Here is a 27,917-nt window from a genome sequence, read left to right on the forward strand (position 1 = left end):
TCCAGAGGCAAGCTGCCATATCATTATAATGATGAAAGGAAATTTTGTGAGTATATAAAAAATCTTTTGCTGACAGGATGCCTGGAAGAAATTAGGACTCATTGAGATCATGACTCATTCCAGAATGCAAGATGTAACAATGGACCAAGAGGACCAGCCTCAGATTTCAGCTGAATGATGAAGCAGGAATGTTGATGTTTAGATGCTCAGTTGAATAATGTGCCTCCTCTAGCCATTGTTAATTATCTCTGTTACCTTGGTATCTTGAAGGTTTAGACTTTATAATAAAACTATCCCCATTCTACCATCCTAAGATATGTTTATCACTTTTCTGGGGTATATTAACTCATTTCCTCATACATTTGTCACCTGTTCCCCAAATTCTCTGGTATTTACCAAGGGAAATAGTGGATGAACTCCCTATGTAGAACATATTAAACCAGAAACCACAATTTCAACCAAATTTTAGACAGACTAACCAAACAGTATGAAGCTCCTACTCATGACAGATGGTGATTTATAGGCAAGTAGATGCATGAGGTAAATTAACCAGGATAACAGTTTTTATGATACCACATGGCACATTTGTACAACTGGACTCTCTGCTGGTCCAAAATAGAGTCCACCAAAAACACTACCACTCATTCTACCTAGGAAGATTGCAATTCCAAATTGCATGGCTCTATTCCATATCACTGCCTGGTTGGTAGATAAATACAAAAAAATCAACAACTACCCACTGTGGTGGGGCATTTGCAGTGGGGAGGGTGGGAGAGAAATACACATTTGAAAGCTGTTGTCTAGGTTGCAAAATGAACTTTAATACAGAAAAAAGGGTGGGGGAAGAGGTAGCAGAAAAATTAGGAAAGAATTGACACCCACAACTACAAATGGGAAACCAGGAAAGGCTACAATACACTCCTCTACCTATTTAATGCCAAGGCCTTCCCAGGATTTACACAATAAATGTAAATGGATTTGTGATCTCCTTGATATGGATGTTACCTCAATGATAAAGGTCACAACCCACCCTTACCTGCCTGTCTTATGTGGCTCCTGTCCATGTCCTCCATGAGTCTGTACAGAAATAACTCATATTCAGGATCACTTACAGTAGTGCCCTGCTGAGTGCTTTCCTTAAAAGAGAAACCTGTAGGCAAAAATCTCAGCTGCCCAGATAAGTTAAGACTGTATAAAATCTTAGCTCTCAGCTTTTCTACCCCATTTGCTCCATGCTGGTACACAAGGCAAGGGATGGGTGGGTGGAGGGGGGTGGAAGGAGCTCCCGTCATGCACATGCCACAGTGTTCACACAAAGAAACTCCACAGTAACCTTCCAATGACTATAAGCATCTACTCATTTTTGGTCACTCCTGAAATGTACCACCGGGCTCAAGCCCCAGCCTCTGAACTCACCTATCCTGACTTTCTCAGGACATCCCCAAAATGAATCTTTGCATTTCTGTATTGTTTCCTATGGCCCACTGTCATGGCTTTAAACTACACATTCCATCTCATCACTTTGACCTGTTCATACTTTAAAACATACTTCAAATGACTCAATATCTATATTCATTCATGCTTATTCTGAACATACTCTCTTTGAAGCCATTGGTTCTCACCTCTCCTTTTCAACTGTCATGCTGCTACACACAAGAAATGTACATTCTGCCTCTTTTTCCAAGATGCCATGCTCACAGAACCCAGGCCAACTTCCAGACGAATGCACTAAAGGAGGTGCCTCACCCTTCAAGTGCTCTGGTTACTTCTTGATAATACTAAGGACTTTACCCACCCCAGAATTGCTATCACTTGTTCCCTCCTTGAAGATGGAAAGGAAATCTCCCTAGAATATGCAAGACCTATTTCTCTTCCACTCTCTACACCACTGGATTCTGAGCTTTTGACAGTGAAGGACTCACATTTCCCATATTCCATATTTATTTCCTCAAGTCAGTATGTTCACCAAAGTGGTCATTACAACAATAGGAAGGATCATTCTCTATCTAAGCAAGTATGAAGAAGATGAAATCCAAGATATTTGGGACTATAAGTAAAACTGGAACCAATAGTATTATCTAATAGCTTGGGTGGAGAAAGGAGAGGTGAGTTCAAAAGACTGGACATAGGAACAAGTAGAGAGAATTTGAAGGCATTGAGATGCTCTGTCACTTCCTGACCCATATCCAACATGAGGGTACTACTAATAAAGAAAGGAAGTTAGCCTAGTTTAAACTGTGAGGATTGCTGTTCATCCTTCATTCTCAAAGAGGACCAATGACATCATGAGGGTGAATTGGATTTAAGTGAGGCAGAGCTAGGCAAAATTGTCAGCCTCATAGTCTCTTCCAAAGTCATCAAAGATTAGGGGTAAGACAAAAGTCAAGATGACTGGCTGGGCAACAAATGTTTAATAGTTCCTTTTAGTGGTGGGATGTTGTGTAGTTTGCAGAACATTCTCATATCCATTATCTCATTTGATCTGCCTTATGTGGGTACTATAATCCCACCTTTGATATACTTAAAGATGAGACCTGTAGCCCTGCCAGGATATAAGGATCCCAGCTGAAGCCCTGGGAAATTGTACAGTTGCTTCCATTTCAGCAGAAGCTGCAGTTAGTTAGTATACAACAGCATTGTTGTTGTTTAATCGTTATACTGGCCTCATAATTTTGGCATCAAAGAGTAAACAAGTACAATGGAGGAAACAAAAAGAAGGCAGGATCTTCCAGCCAAAGAGGCAGTGAGGTCACTATGGTCTGAGTTTGGAGGTGCCTTCTGCTTCAAGTACACCTTTGTGTTCTGCTGCTAAACTAGTTATTCAGGAAGAATAGCCAGCAGCGTTTATTTCGTGTGTATTCCCTGACAATACATATGGTTTGTCTACAGAGGCAAGTTGCCCAAAGGTCCTGGCATGTAGAACATGAATGAGGAACTTAGTGATAATATGGTGCCCCAGGAGGCAGCTTTGCCATGTGCTTGAGCTGATATTTCTAAGGCCATACTCTTTCCCTCAGTGTATATACCAAGGCAGAAGTCACAGATACTATCCCATATGTGAGTACATGTGATGAGATGAAGAAAGGACTTTCAACATTGGTATTTGTAGGAAAAATAGTCAGAACCCAAATATTTAAAAGATTATATATTTGGAGTTGAGCTGTGACTATGAGCTAATTTAAAAAAAAAATCCCGGGTTTCATTAGGAAGGTTTCTGAAAGCAAAACAAAACAAACAAAAAAGCCTGAACTTACCCTTATAGTAAACTACACCATTTACATCCTGAATACTTTGATATAATTCTTGTCAACTTTTCCAAAATTAAATAACAGAGCTTGGAAAGATCCAGAATAAGTAAATAAATAATTAAGATGATGACGTATCTTCCATATGAGTATTACTATTCTCTGAAGTATTCATATGAAAGCTGTTCAGGGTTTTTTTTTATTAAATTTTATTTTATTTTTTTAATGATAAACGAAAACCTGGTTTCTTTGCCCCCCTCCCCAAATGAGAAAGAAAGAAAGAAAAACAAAACCCCTCTTACTAATATATATAGTTGAACAAAACAAAGCTTCTAATTGACCAAGTATATGGAAACTGTTAGAAAGAAGAGAGAAGATATCAAGTTTTTTTAAAATTATCAGTTCTACATATAGCATGAACTTGTTCACCAGACAGGTTTAAGGAGGATTTTAATAATCATATGATTAGCATCCTATACTGTTTTATCATTATTGATCAAATGATCACAAGATATTTACATATCCTTTCTCACATATCTTAATAACTATGACTTCATATCCCTTTCCTAGATTTAAAACAAACTACAATAGCTAAATCAGTGGAGGAGTTCTAGTCTACTAGTTCCTGTTTGGGGCAGGGGAGGTATCAACATAATACACAACTGAGGAAGAATGAGATCCCAGTGTTAACAGCATGCTTGAGATCAGAGGAATGTTAGTGGGGAAAAAGTATTTGGGAGTAGTTAGTAATGAAGAACAACACTGATGGATGAGTGTCTGAATGGCCAACTTTTGATGCTGTGCAGGTAGTTGCAAGAGTGTGTGAGAAAACACCCAGGTAAGGTTCAGAGGAGCTTAGCTGCAGGGGCTTAATGATTCTTTGCATTTCTGTATTGTTTTCTATGGCCCACAATGTCCATCTTCTTGGGAAAGGTAGTCAGAAGCTCATGTAGTATCTGTGTTCCTCTGGATTTCTGTGAGGGAGGGACCCTAGATGGGCACTGTGCTAAATCAGAATCTGGGAATCATTGTCAAACCTTGATGTTGGGTAGCATCCAAATTTGTACACCCTAGTAATTAGGGAATCCTTCAGTAAGACAATTCTTGCTAGGGGGATGAGGGTAAGGATGGGAAGTGAGAGGATATAATCTAAAAGCTTGACTAGGACATTGTCAGAAAGACTTGGGCACCACTAGAAGAGGTAAACTGCCAGTCAGAGGGCAAAGCTAAGAGAATCTGCTAAAAAAAAATTAGGGAGCCAAAAAATACAGGGAGTTCAAAAAAGCCAAGAAGGTTAACATTTTGTCTGAACTCTAGCTGCTTTCCAGAAGCTTAGGATTTTTTATTCTGAAAGCTTGCCTACTCCTTCCATGCTGACCCTAATGCCCCTGGATAGCCCTCACACTCCTCATTCCCAACTCTGGCTCATAATGCATGTATCAGAAAGCAGCTGGATCTCTCTTCAGTACCCCAGATCAATGGATTCAACTGACTATAGCCCTACTCATCAGCTGCTCTGCTGACTATTGATTCCTCTAGTTTTCTATAAGTAGGCATGTTGTTCTCTCTAGATGACTTTCAAAAGTCACATTTCCCCCTGTTGCCTTAAACTTTATATTTAGCCTTTTCTAGTCAGAATTTTCTACTAAAAGAATGCCTTTAGTGAAAGGGGAGAGTGGAATGAAGAGGAATGTTTTTATCCATATAATGATTTTCTTTTGAAATAAATTTTTTCTTTACTTCTTTTTTTTTTTTTACTTTTTTTTCCCTTTCTGTGATTTCCTCTACTATTTTAGACAAACCTTGGTTCTTCTACCTAGATGTCCTAATAAAAGAAACATAAACAGTGCAAAGACCTTTTGGGACTGGGGAAGCTGATTATCTGGTGTAAAGGGTTATTTTCTTAGGAAACTCCCTCAGCTCAGTAGCTCAGATCACTTTTCACAGGCTTCTTCTGAAAGGAAACCATTGTTGGGTAATCCCAGAGTGTTGTGAAGTGGTTTCCAAATTTGGAGCTGAATCAGTGAGGGAGAAAGATGAAAAAGCACTGGGGTCTACTATTGAAATACTATGAATTGCCTTCAGCGATTTATAAGAGGTTCTTTCGGGCTACAAGGGGAGAAAGGCTTACAAAGGTTTTTGTTTTAAGTTTTAACTGTTCAAGGCATGGCAAGAAATTAAAGAAAGATTTGTAGACACTTCAAAGACAAATGGGTATATTTCATGGAACATTAGCACAATGGAGAAATGCCAAGGAGACAAGAAAGCTAGTATAAGGCAGATTGTAGTCCAGTGGCCTTTAAAAAATGAAAATGAAGTTAAAACTCTAAAAATCACCAGTATACTGTAGTGATGTGTGTTTGTACATTTGAAATAGTCTAAGAAAAATTATTCTTAAAGTGAGGGAGTTAGAAATAAATATCCTTAAGATTTTGAAGTCAAAATCACAGAAGCAAATGATCATGGTGTCCTTTGGTCCCACTGTCATAACTAGAATACTGAGCTGAACGAACAATTGATTCATTATAATTGTGGTTTTCTTTGCTCTGTTGAACAAAATAATTTTTTTTAATATCAGGGTGATACTACTAGCATAATGAGAAAAAAACACGAAAAGCCCTAGATGCCTTCAAAAAAGAGAATAGGATAATCTTAGGTGGTTTACCTGCCTGATGATAAAGGGCTTGAAAAGATGATCTCTTCAAGGTTCCTTCTAGTTATATTATTCTCCCCTCAGGATTCATTATGTTCCTTTCTTATCATCTAAATGACTTTAATCTAAAATGTATTTGCTCTTTCATGTAACCTGTCACGTAGACCAATCAAAATGGAAAACAAAGCCATTGGATATTATTATGATGTATATTTTCATGTCATGGGAGAATAACTTTAAATCATTAACTTCCAGTCTGGAGAATCAAAGTGTTATTGATGTTTCAGGTTAAGCTCTAGGACTGGTTAATGCTCTCATGACTTCAGGACAGTATCACATGTAAATACTGCATTTGATGAAGTGACAGATTACTTGCTGCAAAAATCCATTGCTGAATTAACAGAACCAAAAGGTCATAAAACTGTCATAGTTAAATTTAATTTCCAAAAGTGATTCTAATAAAGAAGGCTCTTACATGCTCTTCTTCAAACTGGTCTCCAATAAAGGCCACAACACAGGGTTTAATGAGTCCTGATCCTAGGGCAATCAGGGAGAATCCTGACATAAAGAGGATCCTGCCAAGGAAAGATGAAGACTGTGTCAGTGATGGTCTTTCACGTTTCGTTAGTATGCTTAATATCAGTGTATTGACCCCTCTTTCCCATTTCTCATCCATGACAACCAAACAAAGTCCCTTTGGGGTCAAAAGGACAGTGACACAGATAGATTTCTCTTTGGAGAAACAATAGGGAAGGGCACTGGCTCATGAAGAACAAACTGAAGGGCTCATCAATCAGAAGGGGATTCTCTATTTCATTGAGAAAACACATGACTATTTTGGCCCCACTCCTCATTCCTTTGTCTCTCAAGTTCCCAAATAAACCCAACATGTCAGCTACTCAAATTCAGTATTTTTCCCCCATCTTCAATCTTCCATTTCCTATTCTTACTTTCCTTCAGTCATGAAAGGGCATATACTATATAACAAAACATTTCTAGTCCAAGTTGAAGTGAGGAGAAAGAATGAGCTCAACAGAAGAAACTTGGTAGGATGATTGAAAGATGAGTTACACAAGCCCATAGGGATGGGTCAGAGAAATCTACACAGAAGAAAAGAGTCTCTGAATAGAAAGGGACCTTAAAGACCATATAGTTAAGCACTCATTCAAGACAAAATTCCTCTCTAAAATAACCACCACAAATGACCACTCTATTCTTGGCTATATATGGGGATGGGGAACTCACTACTCATGAAGGTTCCTCATGTTTCACTTCTTAACAGTTCTAATGATTACAAAGGACTTCCTCATATTAAACTCAAATACACTTCCCTTCCCAATCTACCTAATGACCCTAGCTCTGCCCTTTGCGACCAAGGACAGAATAAGTCTAATCTCTTTCCTATATGACAACCCTTCAAATATTTGCAAATAATTTCTTTCTCTCTCCTAAGTCTTCTCTAATCCTGGCTAAATATCATCAACTTCTAAACTGTTCCTCATATTATATCATCTCATCATTATAGTTGCCCTTTCATGAATGTATTCCAACTTTTCATCGTCTCTCCTAAAATGTGATGCCCAGAACTGAACACAATACTCTAGAGATGGTTTGTCCTGTACAAAGCACTCCCTTACACTGAATACATCTATTACTGCAGCCTACGACTGAATTAACCTATTGGGTGACCACATAACACTGGTTTTCATGAGCTTGCAGTCCTTTGCATACAAATGTTGTCCAGCTTTGCCTCCCCCTATTCTGTACTCCCTTCTCACTTCATAGCTGAGTTTTTGAACTCAAGCACAGAACTTTATCTAAATCGCTACTAAATTTCATTTCGTTATATTTGGCCCATTGTCCCAACCTGGATATTCTTGAATCTTGATTGTGTCATCTAATGTTTATGTTTCCTTCTCATCTCAGTGTCATCAGCAAATGCAGGCAAGCATGACATTTACATCTTCATCCAAGTCATTGATTAAAAAAATGTTAAACAGAACAGAGCTAAGTATGGAGCCCTGCACTACACCAGCTTAACAGCACTCTTTTCATCAGCTCTGAGCCCACCTAGCTGTACTATCATCCAGTTCACATCTCTCCAATTCATCCACAAGGATATCATGAGAGACTGTGTGAAATGTCTCACTGAAATCCAGGCATATCAAATCTCCACATTCCCCTGATCTACCAGACTAGTTAACTTTGACAAAAAAGGAAATGTGTCTGGCACAGCTTGCCCTTGGTGAATTATGCTGTCTGATGGTGATTAAAGTTTTCTAAGCGCTCACAAATCTTCTCTATCATGATGCCTCTGGAGACTGGAGTCAAGCTAGCAAGTCTGTAATTTGTGGAATCCACCTTCTTCAACTTGCTGAAAATCAGCACATTCGCCAGACATTAGCCAGACTTCCAACATGAAGTTTCCCTCTTGGTCTCCACCATTTCTAAAAGCTCTTTCAATGCTTCCTTTTCTGATAGGTGGGTGCTACCATTCAATTCTTGCTTGAGACATCTACTAGTATACCAGCTTTCTCCCCACCAATAAAGGGAAGGGTAGTCCTCCTGGGGTTAGGGATGAGGGTTTCACAACCTTTTAAGGCCTTCAAAAATCCTCATAATTCCCTCTCCATTCCCCAGCCCTATCTCTCTTCCTTATCTTCCATTTCATAGTTCAGGACAGAAATGTGCTCCTATAAGTGAGGTAATTGGAGAAGAAAATAAGTGGATCAGTTGGTCACCTTTCCTGACCCAGGGGAAGACAGCAAAATTCAGAACTAAGAGTTAAAATAGAGGGAGAAGATGAAAAGAGAATAGGGACAGAAAAAGGGAATGGAGAAAGGGAGAGAAGTCTTGCTTTATGCCTATAGTGTCAAAGATTCATCAAGAGGTAAAGTAAAAAACTCAAGTGAGAATCTGCTAACTTATCCAGCTGCAGAGCTGAACTAAACAAGCAAGCAAATGCCTAAAACAGCCAGATATCTATAAACGCCGAAACAAGACCAACGTTCCTGAGATACCGTGAGAAGAGCTAGCTGTAGGGTGAGGTGGACATATGTTTAGATGACAATATCCATCCCAGGTCCCAGGGAATACTCACAGATGAATCAACTGTCCTCCCTTTATGGGCACTGAACTGAGTATTAGGATCATGTGACCCATCATACACAAAATGTGGCCGGTCACAATTGTGCTGTAGAGGAGGGAAAGGCAATGTTCAATTAAGCACTGGAAGCAGTTATCAGTGGGTGGCATAAGATTAACTAAATACTTAGTTGCCCTTACATATACAAAGAGTATAAAGAGTAGAAGGAAGAACGGCTGCCATTTTGATATTCACAAAATGCTTTACATACATTATTCTAATTTGATTTTCACAATAATCCTTTGAGGTTGGTGCTACCATTATCCTTATTCTACAGATGAGAAAATTAAGGCTTGGGGAAATTAAGTGGCTCACCCAATATCACACAAGTAATAAGTGTGTAAGGCCAGTTTCGGACCCAGGTCTTGATGAGCCCAAAGCCATTACTCTTAGCACTGTATCACACACACTAACTTTCCAAGGAAGGTCTGGAAACAGAAACTGCTGGAAAAGAATTTGAGGCAATTTGTATACATGTGGGAGTGTGCCCCTATCAATATCAATCCATCAAATTTCTGTAATCCTTGTGTTTGGAATGTGTGATGTGTGGGAAGTTCATTATCACAAAGCCAAATCACAACCATTTATAACTTAGATGAATCTCAGAGTGTCACCTGAGGCCAAAAGAGGTTGAGTAACTTGTCCATGGTCACACAGAGATTTGAACTCAGGACTTGGAAAGATAAATATAGAATCTAGAACCCCCTCAGGAGAATGCATACATTTAAACTAACCAGAAATTCATAAGGATTTCATACTAAAACAACTGAACTAACATTAACGTATTAAGGATATTGTGAGAAATCATCTCTCAATTAACCTGGTGCTAATTATGCAAACCTGCTCCTATTATCTGCTTGTGCCTGAGTGTCTGTTCATTAGCACTTTAACTAAGTTACCAGGAAAGGGGGTCTTAGTTAACTTGGTCAAAAGATTTGGTGATTTGGTGAGAGGTCTAAAGTTCATGGTTCTAATGAAGCATTGGCATTCTATGAACTGCATTTCTCCAGTCTCTTCACATGTATTTATAAAAGCATTCAGATGCTCTCATAAGGTCTAAGATTGCTGCTCTTGAGAACCCCAAGAGCCGGGAAGACAGCTGTGCACTGATCCAAAACCTCAACAAAACTTCCTGTTATAAGAGCAATATCACTGCAATAAATTTAGTGAATGTCGATGCAGCATCTCCAAACCCCATTGGGAAGAAAAAGAAAGAAATGAACTAGGAGCAGCATTAAATAATAGTAGCTGAGGAAAACAGAAAGAATCTGGCACCTGAAATCTCTGGGTCTCTTCCCACCCCTGGCTGATTTCTGGGTAGGGGATACCTTAGCAGTTATATTTCATCATCTGCTGTTTGATTTCCTCCTAAATGACTACAACCAGAGAGGCAGACTTTAGAAGGAGCCCTCATGTATCTTGGTACACTGGAGGGACCTGAATATTTTCAGGGCAAAAGGAAAGCTTCTGAACCTAAAACCCCCAAATCACAGACAACCTCACTTCCTTCCTGGTAAAAGAAGCCCAAGCAGCTTTGTCAATCCCACACAGTATTTCCTTGGACTTTTATCTTGGCGTAGTTGTAATCCACTTCATTTGCCATTTTGTTTCAAGATCTTGAGTCAAATATTATCTAATTTCCTAGGTTACATTTTCTGGGCTTATAGAAATGGAAGGCATTTCTTCCTTACTTGTAACTTCCCAACCAAGAGTCAGCAACAATAGCTCCTGTGATGCTGACTAAAAAGTTTAGGCCATTAAAGAGATGGTAAGTGGCAGTAGAGGTGTTTTCATTCCATTGGAGGAAGTAGACCATGTACAAGGTGATCACAGCTGGAGGAAAAAGACAAAGACAAAGCTATTCAACTTGTCTATGACACTATCCCCATATCAACCTTTCCCATTGAATGGCCAATACCAGAAGGGCAGCTAGGCGGTGCAATGGATAGAATGCTGGTCCTGGAGTCAGGAAGACCTGAGTTCAAATCCAACCTCAGACACTTACTAGCTGTGTGTCCCTGGGTAAGTCATTTAATCTGTTTACCTCAGTTTCCTCATCTGTCAAATGAGTTGGAGAAGGAAATGGCAAACCACTCCAGTATCTTTGCCAAGAAAGCCTCAAATGGGTTTAGGAAGAGTCAGACACAACTGAAACAACTCAACAACAAGGCCAATACCACCATATCATTAATTTCCCAAGCAAGAAACCCTGAAGAGATTGTCAATTTATTATTTCTCTTCACTCTCCCCATCCAGACGTGCTTTAACCTTACTGATGTTTTAAAATGTATCAATCAAAAAGCATTTATTAAGTACCAATTATGTGCCAAGTATTGTGCTAGACACTGTACAAAAGTGAGACAGCCCCTGCCCTCAAGGAGCTTATATTATATATCTTTCAAATCTACTCCTTCCTTTGAATTCTTGTAATCATAGATTTAATACAGAAGTTGTCAATCTTTCATAAGATTGGCATAAGTGGCATACAACATTATGCCACTTGTCCTTCTCTGCCAACATCCCTCTTTTTTCAATTGTTAATACTTTTAAGGTGTCTTCTTAGCTGCTCATTTTGAACATGTCAGTCATCCTCTTATGGTCCTTTGCTGAATTCCAATTTAAATATAGATGAGATCTGTAATCAGTGGTATTGGACATTCCATGAATTGCAGTAAGAGTGAAGAAGGTATTACAGGGTTTAACACTGGAAATGAAGATTTCATAAAACATGGTAGTCTATCTAGAAATTCTAAATGTCGCAATCAACTACTTTATGTGGATAATAAATGAGCTCAGTAAAATTGCAGGACACAACATTAACCCATAAAAATAAGCTAATAATAACCAAGATCAAGAAAACATAATAAAAAAACCTCTTTTGTGATAACAACAGAAAATAGTAAATTAACCTATCTGCCTCTTATAAAGTACCAACAATTAAATGAATATTTATGCTTGGGATTTGTGTAAGAAAGATAAAACTATAATGACCAAAATGAACAAGAACGTAAAAAACTAGAGAAAAATTCATTGTTTGTGGATGGACAAGATTAATAAAAGTAATAATACTCCATAAAGTAATTTACATAGCTAATGCAATATGAACCAAAATACCAATGGGACTTCTTTATACAACCAAATTAATTGAAATTTATATTAAAAATGGAAGAGTAAAAATACCAAGGGTCACACTGAGGGAAAAAGTAAATGAGGGTGGTCTCGCAATCTTAGATTTTAAAACATATTACAAAAGGGTTACCATAAAAAAAAACTTTATAGTATTGGAAGGTAAATAGACCAAACAGAGGAGTGGAATAGAACATTCATCCAAAAGTAGACAAAATATTATTGTTTGATAAAGCTATAGAAAATGAGGAGGGTTTATTATTTGGCCAATGAATTTGGGAAAATTATTTGGCAATATGGTAGAAAAGGGATTTAGAACCACATGTTAAACCATATGTCTCAGTGAATTCCAGCTGAATGAGAGATTTAAACATAAGATCTCAATTGTGGAGGGGAGATTATTTTTTCCAGTTTAACAAATAGAAGGAATTAATGGGGAACAAGATAAATGTGCTTTACTACAAAAATAAAAGTAGAAGCAGAAGTATGGAGGGTACACTAACTATGGTCATATAAAAGAAAAAGAGAATGTGAATTAATGGGCAAATAAAGAATCCTGATGAAGACTCAGGTGGAGAAAAATATGTTCTTCTATACGTTAAAATTAAGTAACTTCAATATAAATATCACAAAGCAAGGTGATTTGGTTGTTCCGGTGTTCAAGTTTTCCATAAAATGCTTAATTTTAAAAGATAAATAAAAGAAATGGGTTGGCCTAGATGACCATCTTGTCGTTTATGTCCTTCTAGTTCTAAAAAAGAAGGGGGAGCATGGTGGAGGGAGTGAAGCAGATTGTTTCAGTCTACCCTTTGAATTGCCAAGTGATTTCATTCTTCTCTGCTAACACTTCTTTTGTTTGGTTATTTGTCAAAAGGCATCTCATCACCCCTAACGCCCTATCCCATCCCTTCACTCTTTCCTCTCCAAATTATAAAGCAAATGTAGTTCCATAACATTCCAGATAACTGACTGAAACTTAGTTCCTTCTATTCCACTTTCAGACAGTTTTATTAATCCCTGTTAGGAGCTAAAGTCTTATATTAAAAGAAAGAAAAGCATTATAATACCTTTGGGGGATGGTATGAGGGTTTTCTAGTACAGATCAGTTTTCTTTGCATACCATAATCTAAAACAAACCTCTTTCATTCCATAATTCCAAAGCATTTTTTTAACGTTCCAAAGAAACTTTGAACAATCCACCCCAAAGTATTTCTTGGACAGGAGATAGCTACCCATAGGCTGGTATCTCCAGTTACTTTTAATCTACTTTTAAAAATAAGCCATTGGCAATAACTACTGCCTGGCCCAAGTCCTTAGAACATTTTGAAATGGCTGAAAAAGTTTTGAACTCCCTTCAGAAAGCTAAATGGGGATTTTGTTTGTTTGCTTGGTTTTTCCATTTCAGGCTCTCAAGTGACAAATGGGCATATTTTGAGCAACTCTGGCACAAAGTAGCTTGGTTTTTCTGTTTGGTATTCATGTATGTATCTGATCAATGTGATCAAGTTGCCACATGCCTTGAAAAACCCAGGGGAACTGAAAAAGATGGAATTTAACCTTCGTAAATCTGTGTTTTGTTTTGTTTTTTAAAAGAAGTTGCTTTTCAATAGACAGTGATAAATGGAGCAAGACCACAAGATTGCATATATGTTTAAAGGAAAAAAGTGAAGAAAAGAATGAGGGTGGAAAGGTTAAGTCACAATTGACTGAGAGATGTTGGTGTTTACATTCAGAATTCCTCTATTTTCAAGTTTCAGGCTTAAGTTTTAAGCAAGGAGAGAAGACTTGCCTTCCCTATCTTACTGCGTAAGTGTCGCTGGCTGTTTCTGCTCTAATTCTCATTATGCTGCATTTGTGTATAGTGTAAAATAACCCAGATAAGTGGGGCAGCTAGGTGGTACAGTGGATACAGTGCCAGGCCTGGAATTAGGATGACTCATATCCCTGAGTTCAAATCTAGACTCAGACACTTACTAACTGTGTGACCCTGGGCAAGTCACTTAACCCTGTTTGCCTCAATTTCCTCATCTATAAAACTGATCTAGGGAAAGAAATGGCAAACCACTCCAGTATCTTTGCCAATAAAATCCCAAATGGGGTCACGAAGAGTCAAACATGACTGTATTGACTAAACAAGAAATTGTCTTAATTCCGTAAAAGTTATTCTTAAAATAAAATAACCTGGAGATGATTGTTTCCATATAGTCAATCCTGGCCTTTCACTTCTACGCATCCAACCCCTGTCTCTACCCTTCTTAATAATTTAATTGTTGTTTTGTTGTTAAATCATGTCCAACTCTTTGTCACCCCTTTTGGGGTTTTCTTGGCAAAGGTACTGGAGTGATTTGCCATTTCCTTCTCCAGCTCATTTTACAGATGAGGAAATTGAGGCAAACATGGTTAAGTTACTTGCCCAGGGTCACACAACTAGAAAGTGTCTGAGGCTAGATTTGAACTTAGGAAGATGAGTCTTCCTGACTTCAGGCCTGGCATTCTATCCACTATACCACCTAGCTGCCCTGTAATTTCATTACCACTCCTAAAAAAACTGCAACAATAAAAAGTTTCAAAGCCTAGTGATAGTACTGATGTTTGGTCAGTGACATTATATTCATATATAAAGGACAGCCATATTTCTACTACAATGAACTCTCTCATATAAGGTTGTCATGGTTATTCTGGTACTAATAAAACCAAAATAAACGTCACTTTTTTTGGTCTAGAAGCAGTATGGTATAGTGGTGGAAAGAGTATTAGATTTGGTATTGGGGAGACGTGGCTAAGTGAGGCTGGGTTCAAAGGTGTAGTTAAAGGGGACAGCTAGATGGCACGGTGGATAGAGCACTGGCCTTGAAGTCAGAAGGACATGAGTTCAAATCCGGCCTCAGACCAAACACTTGACACTTACTAGCTGTGTGCCTCTGGGGAAGTCACTTAACCCCAATTGCTTACAAAAAAAAAAAAAAAGTATAGTTAAAGTCCTGCCTCTGACACAAACCAGCTGGTTGACTCAAAAGTTACCCAAAGGTCAAGATAGGTTCAGATCTTAGGTCTAGTGCAATGTTTACTCAATAATGATGATGATGATAATGATGATGACGATAGTAGCTTATATTTGTACGGCACTTTAAGATTTGCAAAGTACTTTACATATCTCAGTTGGTGCTTAAAGCAACTCTGGGGAGTAGATGCTATTATCCCCATTTTACAAATGGGGAAGCGGAGGCTCAGTGAGGTCAAGTGGTTTGCCTAAGGTCACACAGTTAATGAATGTCTGAGGACGGATTCAAGACAGGATCTTCTTGACTCCAAGTCCAAAGCTTTATCCTCCACCCCCTACTAGAGTCACTTTTAAAATGAAAGGGCTGAACTTAAATAGGCCCTAATGTGCCTTTCCGCTCTAAATCTATAATTCTTTTATTTCTTTTTTACGGGGAATTTGAGGTCGATCGGCAACTCAGCTGATACTTATTTTAGATTGTTGTCGTTTCACTTGCGAGTCAAGACATCAACAAGCGTTTGAGAGAGATTTGTACTGAGAGTTTAAGTGGATTGTTCAGGGTCACATAGCTCGTATGTGTCAGAGGCAGGTCCTTCTGACTGCAAGGCCATCCCTCTGTCTGGTATGTTGGGTTACCTCTTGGTACAGCTTTTTTTTTTTGGCTTCTGGTTTTACATTTTAGAACGTCATCATACATGTTGCTTTTCCTTATAGAATGCAAACTATTTGAGGGCAGGCACCGTTTTATGTTTTATTTTTCTTAATCAATGCTTGCTGGTTGATTGATACCAACTTTCCTGTCAGGGATGGGGATACTTAATTTAAGTCTTTTGAGATTTAGATTTCTCCAAATCTGTCTGGGCAAACCTAGACTTGACATGTTTGTATAATGATGCCTTTATTTGTTGGGAAGATTAGCATGTTCCTAAAGTGAATTTGCACACATTAATTTGTCCATAACTTATCAAAAGGGAGAAGGAAAGGAGGGGAAATGAATCCAAGGAATAGGGAATACTACAGAAGAAAAATGGAATGTCAATTTTATTCAAATGTGCACAATCTGATCTCTTTTAGGCCTTTTCCCTTCAAGCAAATTTGTTGTTGTTCAATTGTTTCAGTTGTATCTGACTCTTTGTGACCCCTTTTGTGGTTTTCTTGGCAAAGATACTGGAGTGATTTGCCATTTTTTTTTCTAGCTCATTTTACAAATGAGGAAACTGAGGCAAACAGGGTTAAATGACTTGCCTGGGCACTATACTAAGTATTTTACAATCATTATCTCATTTGATCCTCACAACAACCCTGGGAGGTAGGTGTTATTATTATCCTCATTTTACAGCTGAAGAAATTGAGACAAAAAGGGGTTAAGTGACTTGCCCAGGGTCACCCAGTTAGTAAATGTCTGAGGCTGGATTTAGAAAGCATATTGTGAAGTTGTTGTGCATCCAGCTGAATGTAGTCATTATGATGAAGGGACTAAAAACCATGCCATATGAGGAATAATACAAGGAACTAGGCATATTTAACTTGGAGAAGAGAATACTTAGAGGAAACATAATCTTTTATTCAAATATTTGAAGGGCTGTCATGTGGAAGACAGGTCCTCCTGACTCTAGGCTGGTGCTTTATCCACTGCACCACCTAGCTGCTGTGAACTATTTGGCACAGCTAATTGGCATAAGCTTCAAAAAAAACGTAAAGCCTAAGAGGTATTTGGCTCCTCAGTTGATGGAAGGAAGGCATAACCCCACAAAGAAGGAATATCCAGGTGGGAATGGAAGAGTTGGCCTATTACCAGAGGGGAAATGATAATAAAGAGGTTTTGAGTAAGGACCCTAGAATAGCCCATCTTTCCTTAATTGGAGTACCTGTTGTACCGCCAGTAGAGAAACGCTCACAGAACTCATTAATCAAGATGAAAACGATATTCAGCGGGTAGTTGGTGTCAGAGATTTTCTATAAAAAACAAAAGGACAAAAAGTGAGAGGTTGGGGGAAATTACAGATAATCCTTTCTTTTCACTTCAATACCTCTCTATTGACTATAGTCCTATGTTTCCAGCTGATTACAACACATCTCCACTTGGAAATCCTGGCATCGCTTCAAAGTCTGCCATGATTGATAAATGAGATTGTGATGGAATTTTTATAATACACCAGTTGATGTTTGTTTGTTTGTTTGTTTTTCCTTTTACAAAGGTGTTGGGTATGATGACTTCTCTGGGTAGCAGACATACGGAGGTAATAGTGAGGGTCTTCAGCTTTTATCTTCAATCCTATACCATCACAGAATCTTAGAGTTGGAAGGGCACTCAGAAGTCATGCAGAGCAGCTCATTCCTGAAAAGTAATCTCCAATTCAAAACCTCTAATTAATAGTCATCCAGGTATCATTTGAAGATCTCCAGTGCAGGGACTGCTACTGTCTCCCAGGGGAGTCCATTCCCCTTTCTAATTGTTAGGAGGTATTTTGCCTTATAGTAAGCTTAAATATGTAATTGTATATAGTTAATAATATAAAACTCATTAATTATACATAATTATTAAATATACAACTTATTAATATTTAAGCTTAAATCTGTCTCTGAGGGGGCAGCTAGGTGGCACAGTGTATAGAGCTCTGGCCTTGGAGTCAGGAGGACCTGAGTTCAAATCCAGTCTCAGACACATGACACTTACTAGCTGTGTGACCCTGGGCAAGTCACTTAACCCCAATTGCCTCACCAAAAAGAAAAAAAAAATCTGTCTCTGAAATGTCCACCCATTCCTTCTAGTTCAGTCCTCTGGGACCAAGCAAAATAAGTTTAATCTCTCTTCCACATGACAGCCTTTCAAATATTTGAATAAAAGGTCATGTTGCCTCTAAGTATTCTCTTCTCCAAGTTAAATAACCCCAGTTCCTTGTATTGTTTCTCACATAGCATGGTTTTTAGTCCCTTTAATCATACTGACTACATTCAGCTGGATGTACTCCAACTTGCAATAACCTTCCTAAAGTATGGCATCCAGAACTGAACACAGTACTCCAGATGTGGTCTGACCAGAGCAGAGTTCAGTGCAACTATCTTTTCCCTTCTTATGGATACCATACATCTCTGAATGCAGTCTGAAATTACATTGGGTTTGAGGTTTGTTTGGATGAAATGTCATACTTTGGGGGAGTTGTTTGTTTTTTTCTAATTAATTTTGATCTTGTAGTTCATGTACATGCCCAGCTTTTTTTTTTTTTTGCCACATCAAGTTGTCTAGCCATGAGTCCCCCATGACTCCCCCATACTGGATTTGGTCAGTTAATTTTTTTTAAAAAAAACAAAGTTTATACCCAAACTGTGCATACTCTTTGATGCAACTATTAGGTCTGTATCCTAAAGAGATCATAAAAAATTGGAAAGGACCTACATGTGCAAAAATATTTATAGCAGCTCTTTTTGTGGTGGCAAAGAATTGGAAATTGAGGAGATGCCCATCAGTTGGGGAATGACTGAACAAGTTGTGGTATATGAATGTAATAGAATGCTATTGTGCTATAAGAAATGATGAGCAGGTGGACTTCAGAAAAACCTGGAAAGACTTAAATGAACTGATATTGAGTGAAGTGAGTAGAACCAGGAGAACATTGTACACAGTAAAAGCAGCATTGTGTGATGATCAACTATGATAGACTTAGTTCTTCTCAACAATACAATGATCAAAGACAATTCCAAAAGTCTCATGATGGAAAATACTATCCATATCCAGAGAAAGAACTATGAAGTCTGAATGCAGATTGAAGCATACTATTTTCACTTTTTTTTTTGGTTCTTTTGTTGTTGTTTTTCATGGTTTTTCCCTTCTGCTCTGTTTCTTCTTTCATGACATGACTAATATGAAAATATGTAGCTCAAAAGAAATATGACCTGAACAAATTTAGAGAATCCCAAATGTTCACATGGGCTATTTGTGCCCGACCTGTGGTAGAGCATTTTGAGCTTGTATTGGTCTGATCAGCCACAGTCAGGTGCATTATAATTTGACTCTAACATAGCACTGTAATTTTAGTCCTCTTTGAGAACAAAGGACAGCAACCAATGTGGAAATATGTTTAACATGATTGCACATATATAACCTATATCAGATTGCTTGCCATCTTGGAGAGGGGCATGGGGAGGGATAGAGGAAGGGAGAAAAATTTGGAACTCAAAATCTTATAAAAAATGAATGTTGAAAACTATCTTTACATGTAATTGGAAAAAATAAAATATTATTTACAAAAAAAAAGTTGAATTCACAAAACATTAAATAATAACAATATGCAAGGCACAAGTCTAGTCATTCTGCACACAAATCAAAGTGAAAAGCGACAGTCTCTACTATTGGGGAGCTTACATCCTACTAGAAGGATGTAATATTTACACAAAGAAGTAAATGCAAGATAATCTGAGGAGGAAGAAAACACTTACAACCACGAGCATCAAGAAAGGCTTCCCACGGATGGAGGCACTAGAGGTAAGATTTAAAGGAAGAAGTAAACTTGAGAAAGGAGTATATTCCAGGCACAATGGACAGTCTGTGCAAAGGTAGAGGAGAGGAAGGGAACAAGCATTTATTAAGTACCTACTATGTGCATACTAAGTGTTTTTTACAAATATCTTATTTGATCCCTCACGATAACTAGGAGAGGTAGGTGTTATTATCATTTGCATTTTATAGTTGAGGAAACTAAGACAGACAAAGATTAAGTGACTTGTCCTGAGTCACACAGTTATTATCTGAGACTGTATTTAAACTCAGGTCATCCTGATTCCAAGGCCAGAGCTCTATTCACTGTGCTACCTAGCTCTGAGATGGAATATTAAGTTCAGAGAAGAAATAGGTTGCACTGGAAAATAGAGTCAATTAACAGAAATGTAGCATATATATATACGTGTGTGTGTGTGTGTGTGTGTGTATATATATATATATATATATACAATATTTTGCAATGGTATATACATATATATTTTTTAATGTGGTCACTTTATGTGGCCAAAAATCATATATATATATAGATAGATAGATAGATAGATATATGTAAGCATGTATGTATTTGTATATATATGTATATAAATTAAGTCTAGAAGCTGGAGTGAGAGTGTGAAGATCTTTAAATCCTATACAAAAGAGTTTATATTTTGTGTGGTTTGTCCTTCATTCTCAAAGAGGATCATGACATGAGGAAGATGATGCCATGATTTGCAAATGAATTGGATTTAAGTGAGGGAGGGCTGTGCAAAGTCACCAGCCTTACTCTCTCCTCTGGAGCCATGTGGGTCCAGTGGTAAGATATAGATCAGGATGACTGGAGATGGCCCCAGATGCAGTGGGAGACCTTGCCCTTTATAAGCTAAGGTCTTTCTCAGGTCTTAGTTTGTCTGAGGCAACACCCATTCAGTAGTTAAAGATTAGGTAAGAAATGAGGCAAAGAATGGCCTTTTTCAGTTGAGCCTTAATGAAAACTAAAGATTCTAGGAGCAGAAAGGAGGAGAATTAATTCCAAACATTGGAGCAAGAAATAGAATGTTGAATTTGGGGGGAAAAAAGGAAATAGGCTAGTTTGAATGTTGAGTACATGAAGAGGAATAATGTCAAGGAAGCCAGAAAAGGCAGCCTGGAGTCATAATGAGAAGGGCTTTAAATGCCAAGCAAAGGAATTTATATGTTATTCAAGAGCAATAGGGAGCCACTGAAAATTACTGAGAAGGGGAAGGGACATGGCCAGACTTGTGCTTTAGGAAGATTATTTTGTCAGCTGTGTGGATGATGAATTACAAAGGGGAAAATTGGAAGTTGGGGAATCCACGTAGGAGACTATTGCAATAGTGTAGTTAAGAGGTAATGCACTCTGATCTAAGATGGTGGCTCTGTTAAAGGAGAAAAGGGGACAGATATAACATATGTTGTGGAGATAGAATTAAAAAGATTTAGCAACTGACTTGATGTGGGGAATAAAGAAGGAGGAAAAGTTGAGGATGCTTCTGAGCTCATGAACCTGTGACCCCAACAGAAATAGGATAGTTTGAAGGAGGTGTGGGGTTTAGAATAGAATATAATGAGGTCCTTTCTAGACATGTTAAATTTGAGATTGTCCTGAGACATCTAGTTGGAAATATCTAATAATCGGTTGATAATGTAGAACTGGAGCTGAAGTGAAAGAAATCATAGATGGCTATAAAGACTTGGGAGTCATTGTCTTTCTTTTAATATTTTTTATTTCACTAAGTATTTACCAATTACATGTCAAAAAATTTTAACATTAATTTTTGAAAAATGTGAGTTCCAAATTCTCTCCTCCCTCAAGCCCCTCCCCACCCATTGAGAAAGCAAGTAAGCAATAGGATATTGATTATACATGTGAAGTCATGCCAAATATATTGCCATATTAGCCATGTTGCAAAAGAAAACACACACACACACACACACAATAAAGTAAAAAAAAATGCTTGAGCCTACACAAGAATTCACCAGTTCTTTCTCTGGAAGTGGATAGCATTTTTCATCATGGCTCCTTTGACATTATCCTGGATCATTGCCTTAATAAAAGTAGCTAAGTCTTTCACAGTTGATCAGCCTTACATACACAATATTGCTTACAATACTGCTGTTACTGTGCACAATGTTCTCCTGGTTCTGCTCATTTCACTTTGCATCAGTTCACATAAGTTTTCACAGGTTTTTCTGAGATCATCCTGCTCATCTTTTCTTATAGTACAATAGTATTCCATCACAATCATATACCACAACTTGTTCAGCCATCCCCCAATTGATGGACATCCCCTCAATTTTCAATTCTTTCCCACTACAAAAAGAGCTGTTATATTTCTAAACATACATGTCCTTTTCCCTTTTCTTTGATCTCTTTGGGATACAGATCTAGTAGTGATATTGCTGAGTTAAAAGATATGCAGAGTTTTATAGCCCTTTGGGCAGAGTTCCATATTGTTCTCCAGAATAGCTGGACCAGTTCACAACTCCACTAACAGTGCATTAATGCACTGTTTTTCCACATCCGCTCTAGCATTTGTCAGTTTCCTCTTCTGTCATGTTAGCCAATCTCAGAGATGTGAGGTAGTATCTCAGAGTTGTTTTAATTTCTATTTCTCTAATCAATAGTGATTTAGAGCATTTTTTCTATATGTGTATTGATAGCTTTGATTTCTTCTTCTGAAAACCGTGTGTTCATATCCTTTGACCATCTTTCAATTGGGGAAATGGCTGGATTTTTATAAATTTGGCTCAGTTCTGTTCCCTATATGTTTGAGAAATGAAGTCTTTATCAGAGAAATTTGCTGCAAAATTTTTCCCCCAGTTTCCTGTTTTCTTTCTAATTTTGGCTGCATTACTTATATTTGAGCAAAACCTTTTTAATTTCATCTAATCAAAATTCCCCATTTTATTTCCCATTATCCTTTCTTGTTTGGTCATAAATTTTTGGGAGTCATTTTCAAAGAAAGATAATTGGACCCATAGAGGTGATAAAATCATCAAGAGATAATGTAACCAGAAAAAAGTAGCCTGGGAAATATCCTTTCCCAGATACCAACAGAAAGAAGGTTGGATTTTTGATGATGATGCCATGAAAGAGTAGGAGAAGTCAACTGAGTAAGAGAAGAACCAGGAGAGAGCAGTGTCACCAAAATGAAGAGAAAAGCAAGTATCCAAGACATAAGGGTGGTCAAACCCTGCAGAGAGATCAAGAAGGATAACAACTCAGATTTAACAATAGATGAAGACCAGTTTCAGTGAAATTTGATTGTTGGGGTAAGGAATGGGAAGAGAGAAAGTAGAGAAGCAAAGAGTTCTTTTTCTGGAAATTTCTGAAAGGGGAGAATTATAGAATAACTTCCCATTTCAACCAGTTCTTGCTAACCAGATGCTAGTTAAGCTGTGGAAGGATAGTTCACGGTCCCAGGAGATGGCTGATGTGGGAAAAGGGTTGGGTCCACATCCTTCTCTACCTATCAATTTGTCCCCTTTATCACCACCGCCCCTGTCCACTTGCCCAGAGGTCTGGCATGTGTTAATGGTGAGGCCCAGCCCCAGGAAGAGAGGAGCCAAAGGACAGAACCTCCCAAATAAATGGAAAACCACAGAGTAGAAGTTTCCCTATCTGCCCAACTTAGAAACCAGGCAGATGCCACCTCCCCCCACCCCTCTTCCCAGTCTTCTGCCTACTTTTCCAGCTGCACTCCTAGACACCTAATTCTTCCTCAGACTTAGCTAGGAGGCCCAGTCACAAGTGGGAGGGGTGTTTGTTCACTGTGGCTAACACCTCACAGGTGATGGTACATGTGGCTCCAGGGGGTCTCTGGCCCTGGGCCCAAGCCAGATCCAGATTTTCCGTCTAAGCTGGCAAGCTGAAAATGGGTAAGTGTATATAGCCTTGTTGCCTGGAAGCAAGCTCGAGCGTTCCCGTACCCTCTGCGCCCTTGTCCAGGCTCCCACCTTTTTCCTTACCGAGGTTTAAAAAAGCACTCTGCTTGCCATCTGGACCTCTGCGGGGGTAGGATATGCTGGGTTATGTGCTGGCTAGAAAACAAGGACTGGCCTCCCCAGACATCGATAAAAGGGGTTATGGTGGCGGCCTGTCCTCTCCTGGGCCACCTCCTCTCCTCCTTTACGTATCCTTTCTTAGGGTCCTCCACTCATCCTGAGGGCAGGGCTCCCCCACACTTCCCTAGACTTAAGCCCCAAAAGCCACTGCCCAGGGTCAGAATTAGGGCTGGTGGTCAGGGAGGGTAGTCTGCAGTCTCAGGTGTGCGCAGGAGCGCGGCCCCACCTCTCCTCCAGCTACCACGTCATGGACCGTCTCTGAAAAACTGAAAGAGGCTTAACCCCAAAAGCCAGATGCCTGGTTCATGGGGATAAAGGCGTCAGGCGGAGGAAGGGGGAAGGACAGGCGGACAGCGCGGGCGACCACAACCAGTCTGGTTCAGCTGTTTGTACTGCTAAAACTATCTTATGGAGAAAGGTTCCCTCCCTCATCTTCTCATTGTCAGGGAACTCCCTGAGGTTGAGGCCTTTTTACTTGTAGGTGCGTGGAAGCGAGGAGGCGCCTTCACTCCACCATCTTCTCAGAGCTCCGCCCCCCCCCCCCCCCATGAAAATATCATTTCTGGGAGCCCAGCCTTTGTTGGGGAAATTGGAAAAAGCTGTTGCCCTTCACAAATGGCCCAAATGAAAGCCATGAAACAAAGCAGTCAGAACTTTAAGTTAAAATATATAAATTACATTTCTGTATGCATGTCTAACACTTCCCACTCATTTCCTCACCACGCTGCCTTTATTTTGGCAGTCATATTTATCTCTTCCCCCTCCCCAATCCACCTGCAACCTTAGAGCTCCACCCTTGGGTCTCTTAGCTCCCATAGGTGAGCTTTCAGTTTCTCTCAGGCCTCTACTCCATTTCTAGGCCATCTCACAACGCGTCACTAAGCTTGTTCCCCACCCCATTCTTATTCCCTTTCATGGGTTGTGTTTCCTCATTCCCATGTAAATTCTTTGAGGGGATGGGATTGTCTTGCTTCCTTATGTTTTTATTCCCCAGGAGGCTGCTAGGTGCAGCTGTGTTGGACTTGGAGTCAAGAAGACTTCAGTTCAAATCTAGCCTAAAACCCCTGGCAAGTCTCCTCTTCTAGCCTCCTCAGTTTCCTCAACTGTAAAATGGAGATCATAACAGCACCTACCTCCCAGGGTTGTCGTGGAGAAAATGAGATCCGGTAAAGTGATTTGCAAAACTTAATAAATACTTCATCTACCCATCTATATGTATATGTGTATACAACTGTATTCATTTTTTTAGTCTATGTCCTGGACTCAGTGATTGGTATTAAGGACTGGACTGACAAATTCGTTGAAACGGAGATTTCACAGCTGGGGAAAATCCTTCTACCCACACAGGCTGGCATCTTTTTGATAGCTCTTGTTGTTTACTTCCTGATTCATTGACGGGGCTAATTTGCATTTCATAAAGAGATCGTCTGTCCTGGCCTGGGTGTATCTTTTACAATTAGTTTAAATAAACCTTTTGGGCTTTCAAATATCATTCCCTGATGCACAAATATGTGTGTATATCCATATAGATACACACACACCTATTTTTGCATCTGTACTAATAAAGGAAGTTCCATATCAAGAGCTCTCTACACTAATGAAAGCAGAGTCCAGTAAATATATATATATAATATATATATATTTATATATACATACACACAGAAACAACACACATAAACACTGACATAGTTTAAAGCTTTAATATCCTAAAAAGTATACTAAGGATTTTGGGATACATACACACAATATCACAGGTCCTGCATCTGGATTTATTATTGATGGTTGTATACACATATACATGTATATACATATATATATACATATATATGTATATATACATATATATGTATATGCAGCATAGGTTGTACATATGTACATATTCAATTCAATAAACATGTATTAAATACCTACTGTATGCCATATACTGTGCAAATTATTGGGGATATAAAAAGAAGACTAGTCTCTGCCCTCAAGGGACTTAAAACCTAATGTGGAACACAACAAGCAAATGTGTACAAACCAGCTATACACAGGATAAATACTAAGTAATTAAAAGAGCAAAGGCACTAGAAGTAAGAAGAGTTGGGATCTGGATGAAGATCCAGCAAAGGGTACTGAGGACTGGTTAGGTAGGAGGAGAACCAGGAGGGAGAAGTGTTGGGAAAACCTTGATAGAAGGGAATATCAAGGAGAAGAAGGTGATTAACAGTGTCAGGGGCTGCAGAGAAGTAAAAAAAGATGAGGATAAAGAAAAGGCCATTAGATTTGGTGATTAAGATCATTAGTAACTTTAGATAGTAGTTTCAGTTAAATGAAGAGGTAGAAAAAGTCAGACTGCAGAGAATTAAGTAAGAGGAAAGAAAGTGGAGGCACCAATTGTAGATAGCCTTCTCAAGGAATTTAGTCATGAAAGAAAGAAGAGATAGGATGATAGTAGGAATGGAAGGATCAAGTGAGAGTTTTTTAAGGATGGGGAAGACATGGACATGTGTGTGGGCAGTAGGAGAAGCAGCCATTGGAAAGGGAGAAATTGAAGATAAGTGAGAGTGTGGGGATAATAGAAGAGGCAATCTACCAGAGAAGATGGTATAGAATGGGATCACTTGTGCATATAGAGGGGTTTTCCTTAGGAAGGAGAAATCTCTTCATGTGAGAGAGGAGTGAAGAGATATTGGAAGAAGACAACTAAGTGATGTGAGATGAAGAGAAGGAGAGAAAAGGGAGCCCTCAGCCAATGGCCTCAATTTTTTCATGAAACATGAGCCAAGATACTCAGCTGAGAGGGTGTGGACAAAGGGAAGGTTTGAGGAGGAATTAAAAGGCTTAGAAAAGCTGTTATGGTGGGTGGAATAACTGATAGATTAAGGAGGTGTAAAAGGATTGCCTTGCCACAGTGAGGACTCAGTTGAGGTGGACCCAAATAAGCCCAATTTTGTGGTTTTTCTATAGCTTCATCCAGCTACTTGTAAGTATGAAGCCAGGGGATGTCAGAAATAATCTAATGCTGAGGCTTGGCAGGGCAAGATCAGTGATAGGATAAGGGGGCAAGGAACTGGGGATAAGAGGACACTCTAGAGTTAAACTGGTTCACCAATGGGTCAAGAAGGGAATGGAGCAGAGTATAGCCAGTAGAGAGGTGAGGACCTGGAGAAAAGAACTAAGAGGTGGAGGGATTAGAGGTTGTGATGAAAATGAAAAACAGGGCTAGAGATTGTAAAGCAGGGGGAAAGATAGAATGACAAAAGATTATGATAAGATAAATTAATTTTAGAATTCATGAACACAGATGACAATATCAAGGATATGACTGGTCTTAGTAGGAAGCTGAAATGGGATGTAGGAGTAAGTAATGGGAAATGAATACTTTGAGAAACTGGGAGTTTAGATCATCTGAGGGAGATGTCCTAAAGAATGAGAGAATGAGTTGATGAGGAGAAAAAGATTATGAGCCAGGCACTGAACTCATTGAGGAAGGATAGCCTCCTTCCTCAATTGGTGGACAATAGATATCAGAATCAGAATTGAGTGATAAATAAGGGTTGAGTGATGTCAAGGAAGGTGGTGGTAGAAAGAAAGCTTGGAAGTGGCAATGAGGAACAAGGGTATTCCAACTCTACCACCTCATCTGTTGTGTTAGAAGTATTAGTGAAAATGCAACTAGCACTAGAAAGTGTGGGAAGTCATATTATTAGAACCAGATCTCAGTGAGTCTAAGAAGATGGAGGGACTGAGAAAAGAAAATGTCTACAGTGAAAGCAAGATTGTTTTCTACATAGCAGGCACTTCAAAATGCAAAGTAGAAGCAGTGGGGAGTTGTACAGTCAGGTCTTATGGATGTTAGGTTGAGGCAGATGGAAACAAAGGAGTATTCAGTGGGAGACAGAGAACAGGGCTTGAATAATAACAGTCTGGGGTTCAGAATCACAGGAAAGGAGAAGATATGGTGGTGTGGGAGTTTGCTAATCATTAAGGAATGAGTTCAGATAGGTTATCATCATCACTAGGTGTGTGGCCTTGAGGTGGACTCTTTCCAAGGCCTCATAAAGCTGTGTGCAACTGGAAGGCTGCAAGGGGAGGTGAAAGAGGAGATACCATTGGCTAGGGTATGCTTAGGCTAGGTGACCAATGGGGGTGAAACTGTAAGACATCTCAGAGAGTGAGATGGAATGATTGGTCTAGGA

At 38.9% G+C, this 27,917-nt stretch overlaps 1 protein-coding gene across 1 annotated transcript in view; it reads right to left on the bottom strand.

Annotated features, from left to right (window-relative positions):
* The window catches only part of LOC114030355 (solute carrier family 15 member 2-like), a 75,385-nt gene extending 58,117 nt beyond the window's left edge, over nt 1-17,268 (bottom strand). The window contains exons 1-5 of the mRNA XM_027845168.1: nt 17,245-17,268; nt 17,039-17,126; nt 10,735-10,876; nt 8,999-9,091; nt 6,374-6,473 (exon numbers count right to left, since the gene is read on the bottom strand). Of these exons, the coding sequence (XP_027700969.1) occupies nt 6,374-6,473; nt 8,999-9,091; nt 10,735-10,876; nt 17,039-17,126; nt 17,245-17,268 (447 nt within the window). The remainder of the gene's footprint in view (nt 1-6,373; nt 6,474-8,998; nt 9,092-10,734; nt 10,877-17,038; nt 17,127-17,244) is intronic.
* Between the last annotated feature and the right edge of the window lie 10,649 nt (nt 17,269-27,917).

The sequence above is a fragment of the Vombatus ursinus genome, unplaced genomic scaffold (assembly GCF_900497805.2).
Source record: "Vombatus ursinus unplaced genomic scaffold, bare-nosed wombat genome assembly UNPS02014959.1, whole genome shotgun sequence".
NCBI classification, from domain to species: domain Eukaryota; kingdom Metazoa; phylum Chordata; class Mammalia; order Diprotodontia; family Vombatidae; genus Vombatus; species Vombatus ursinus.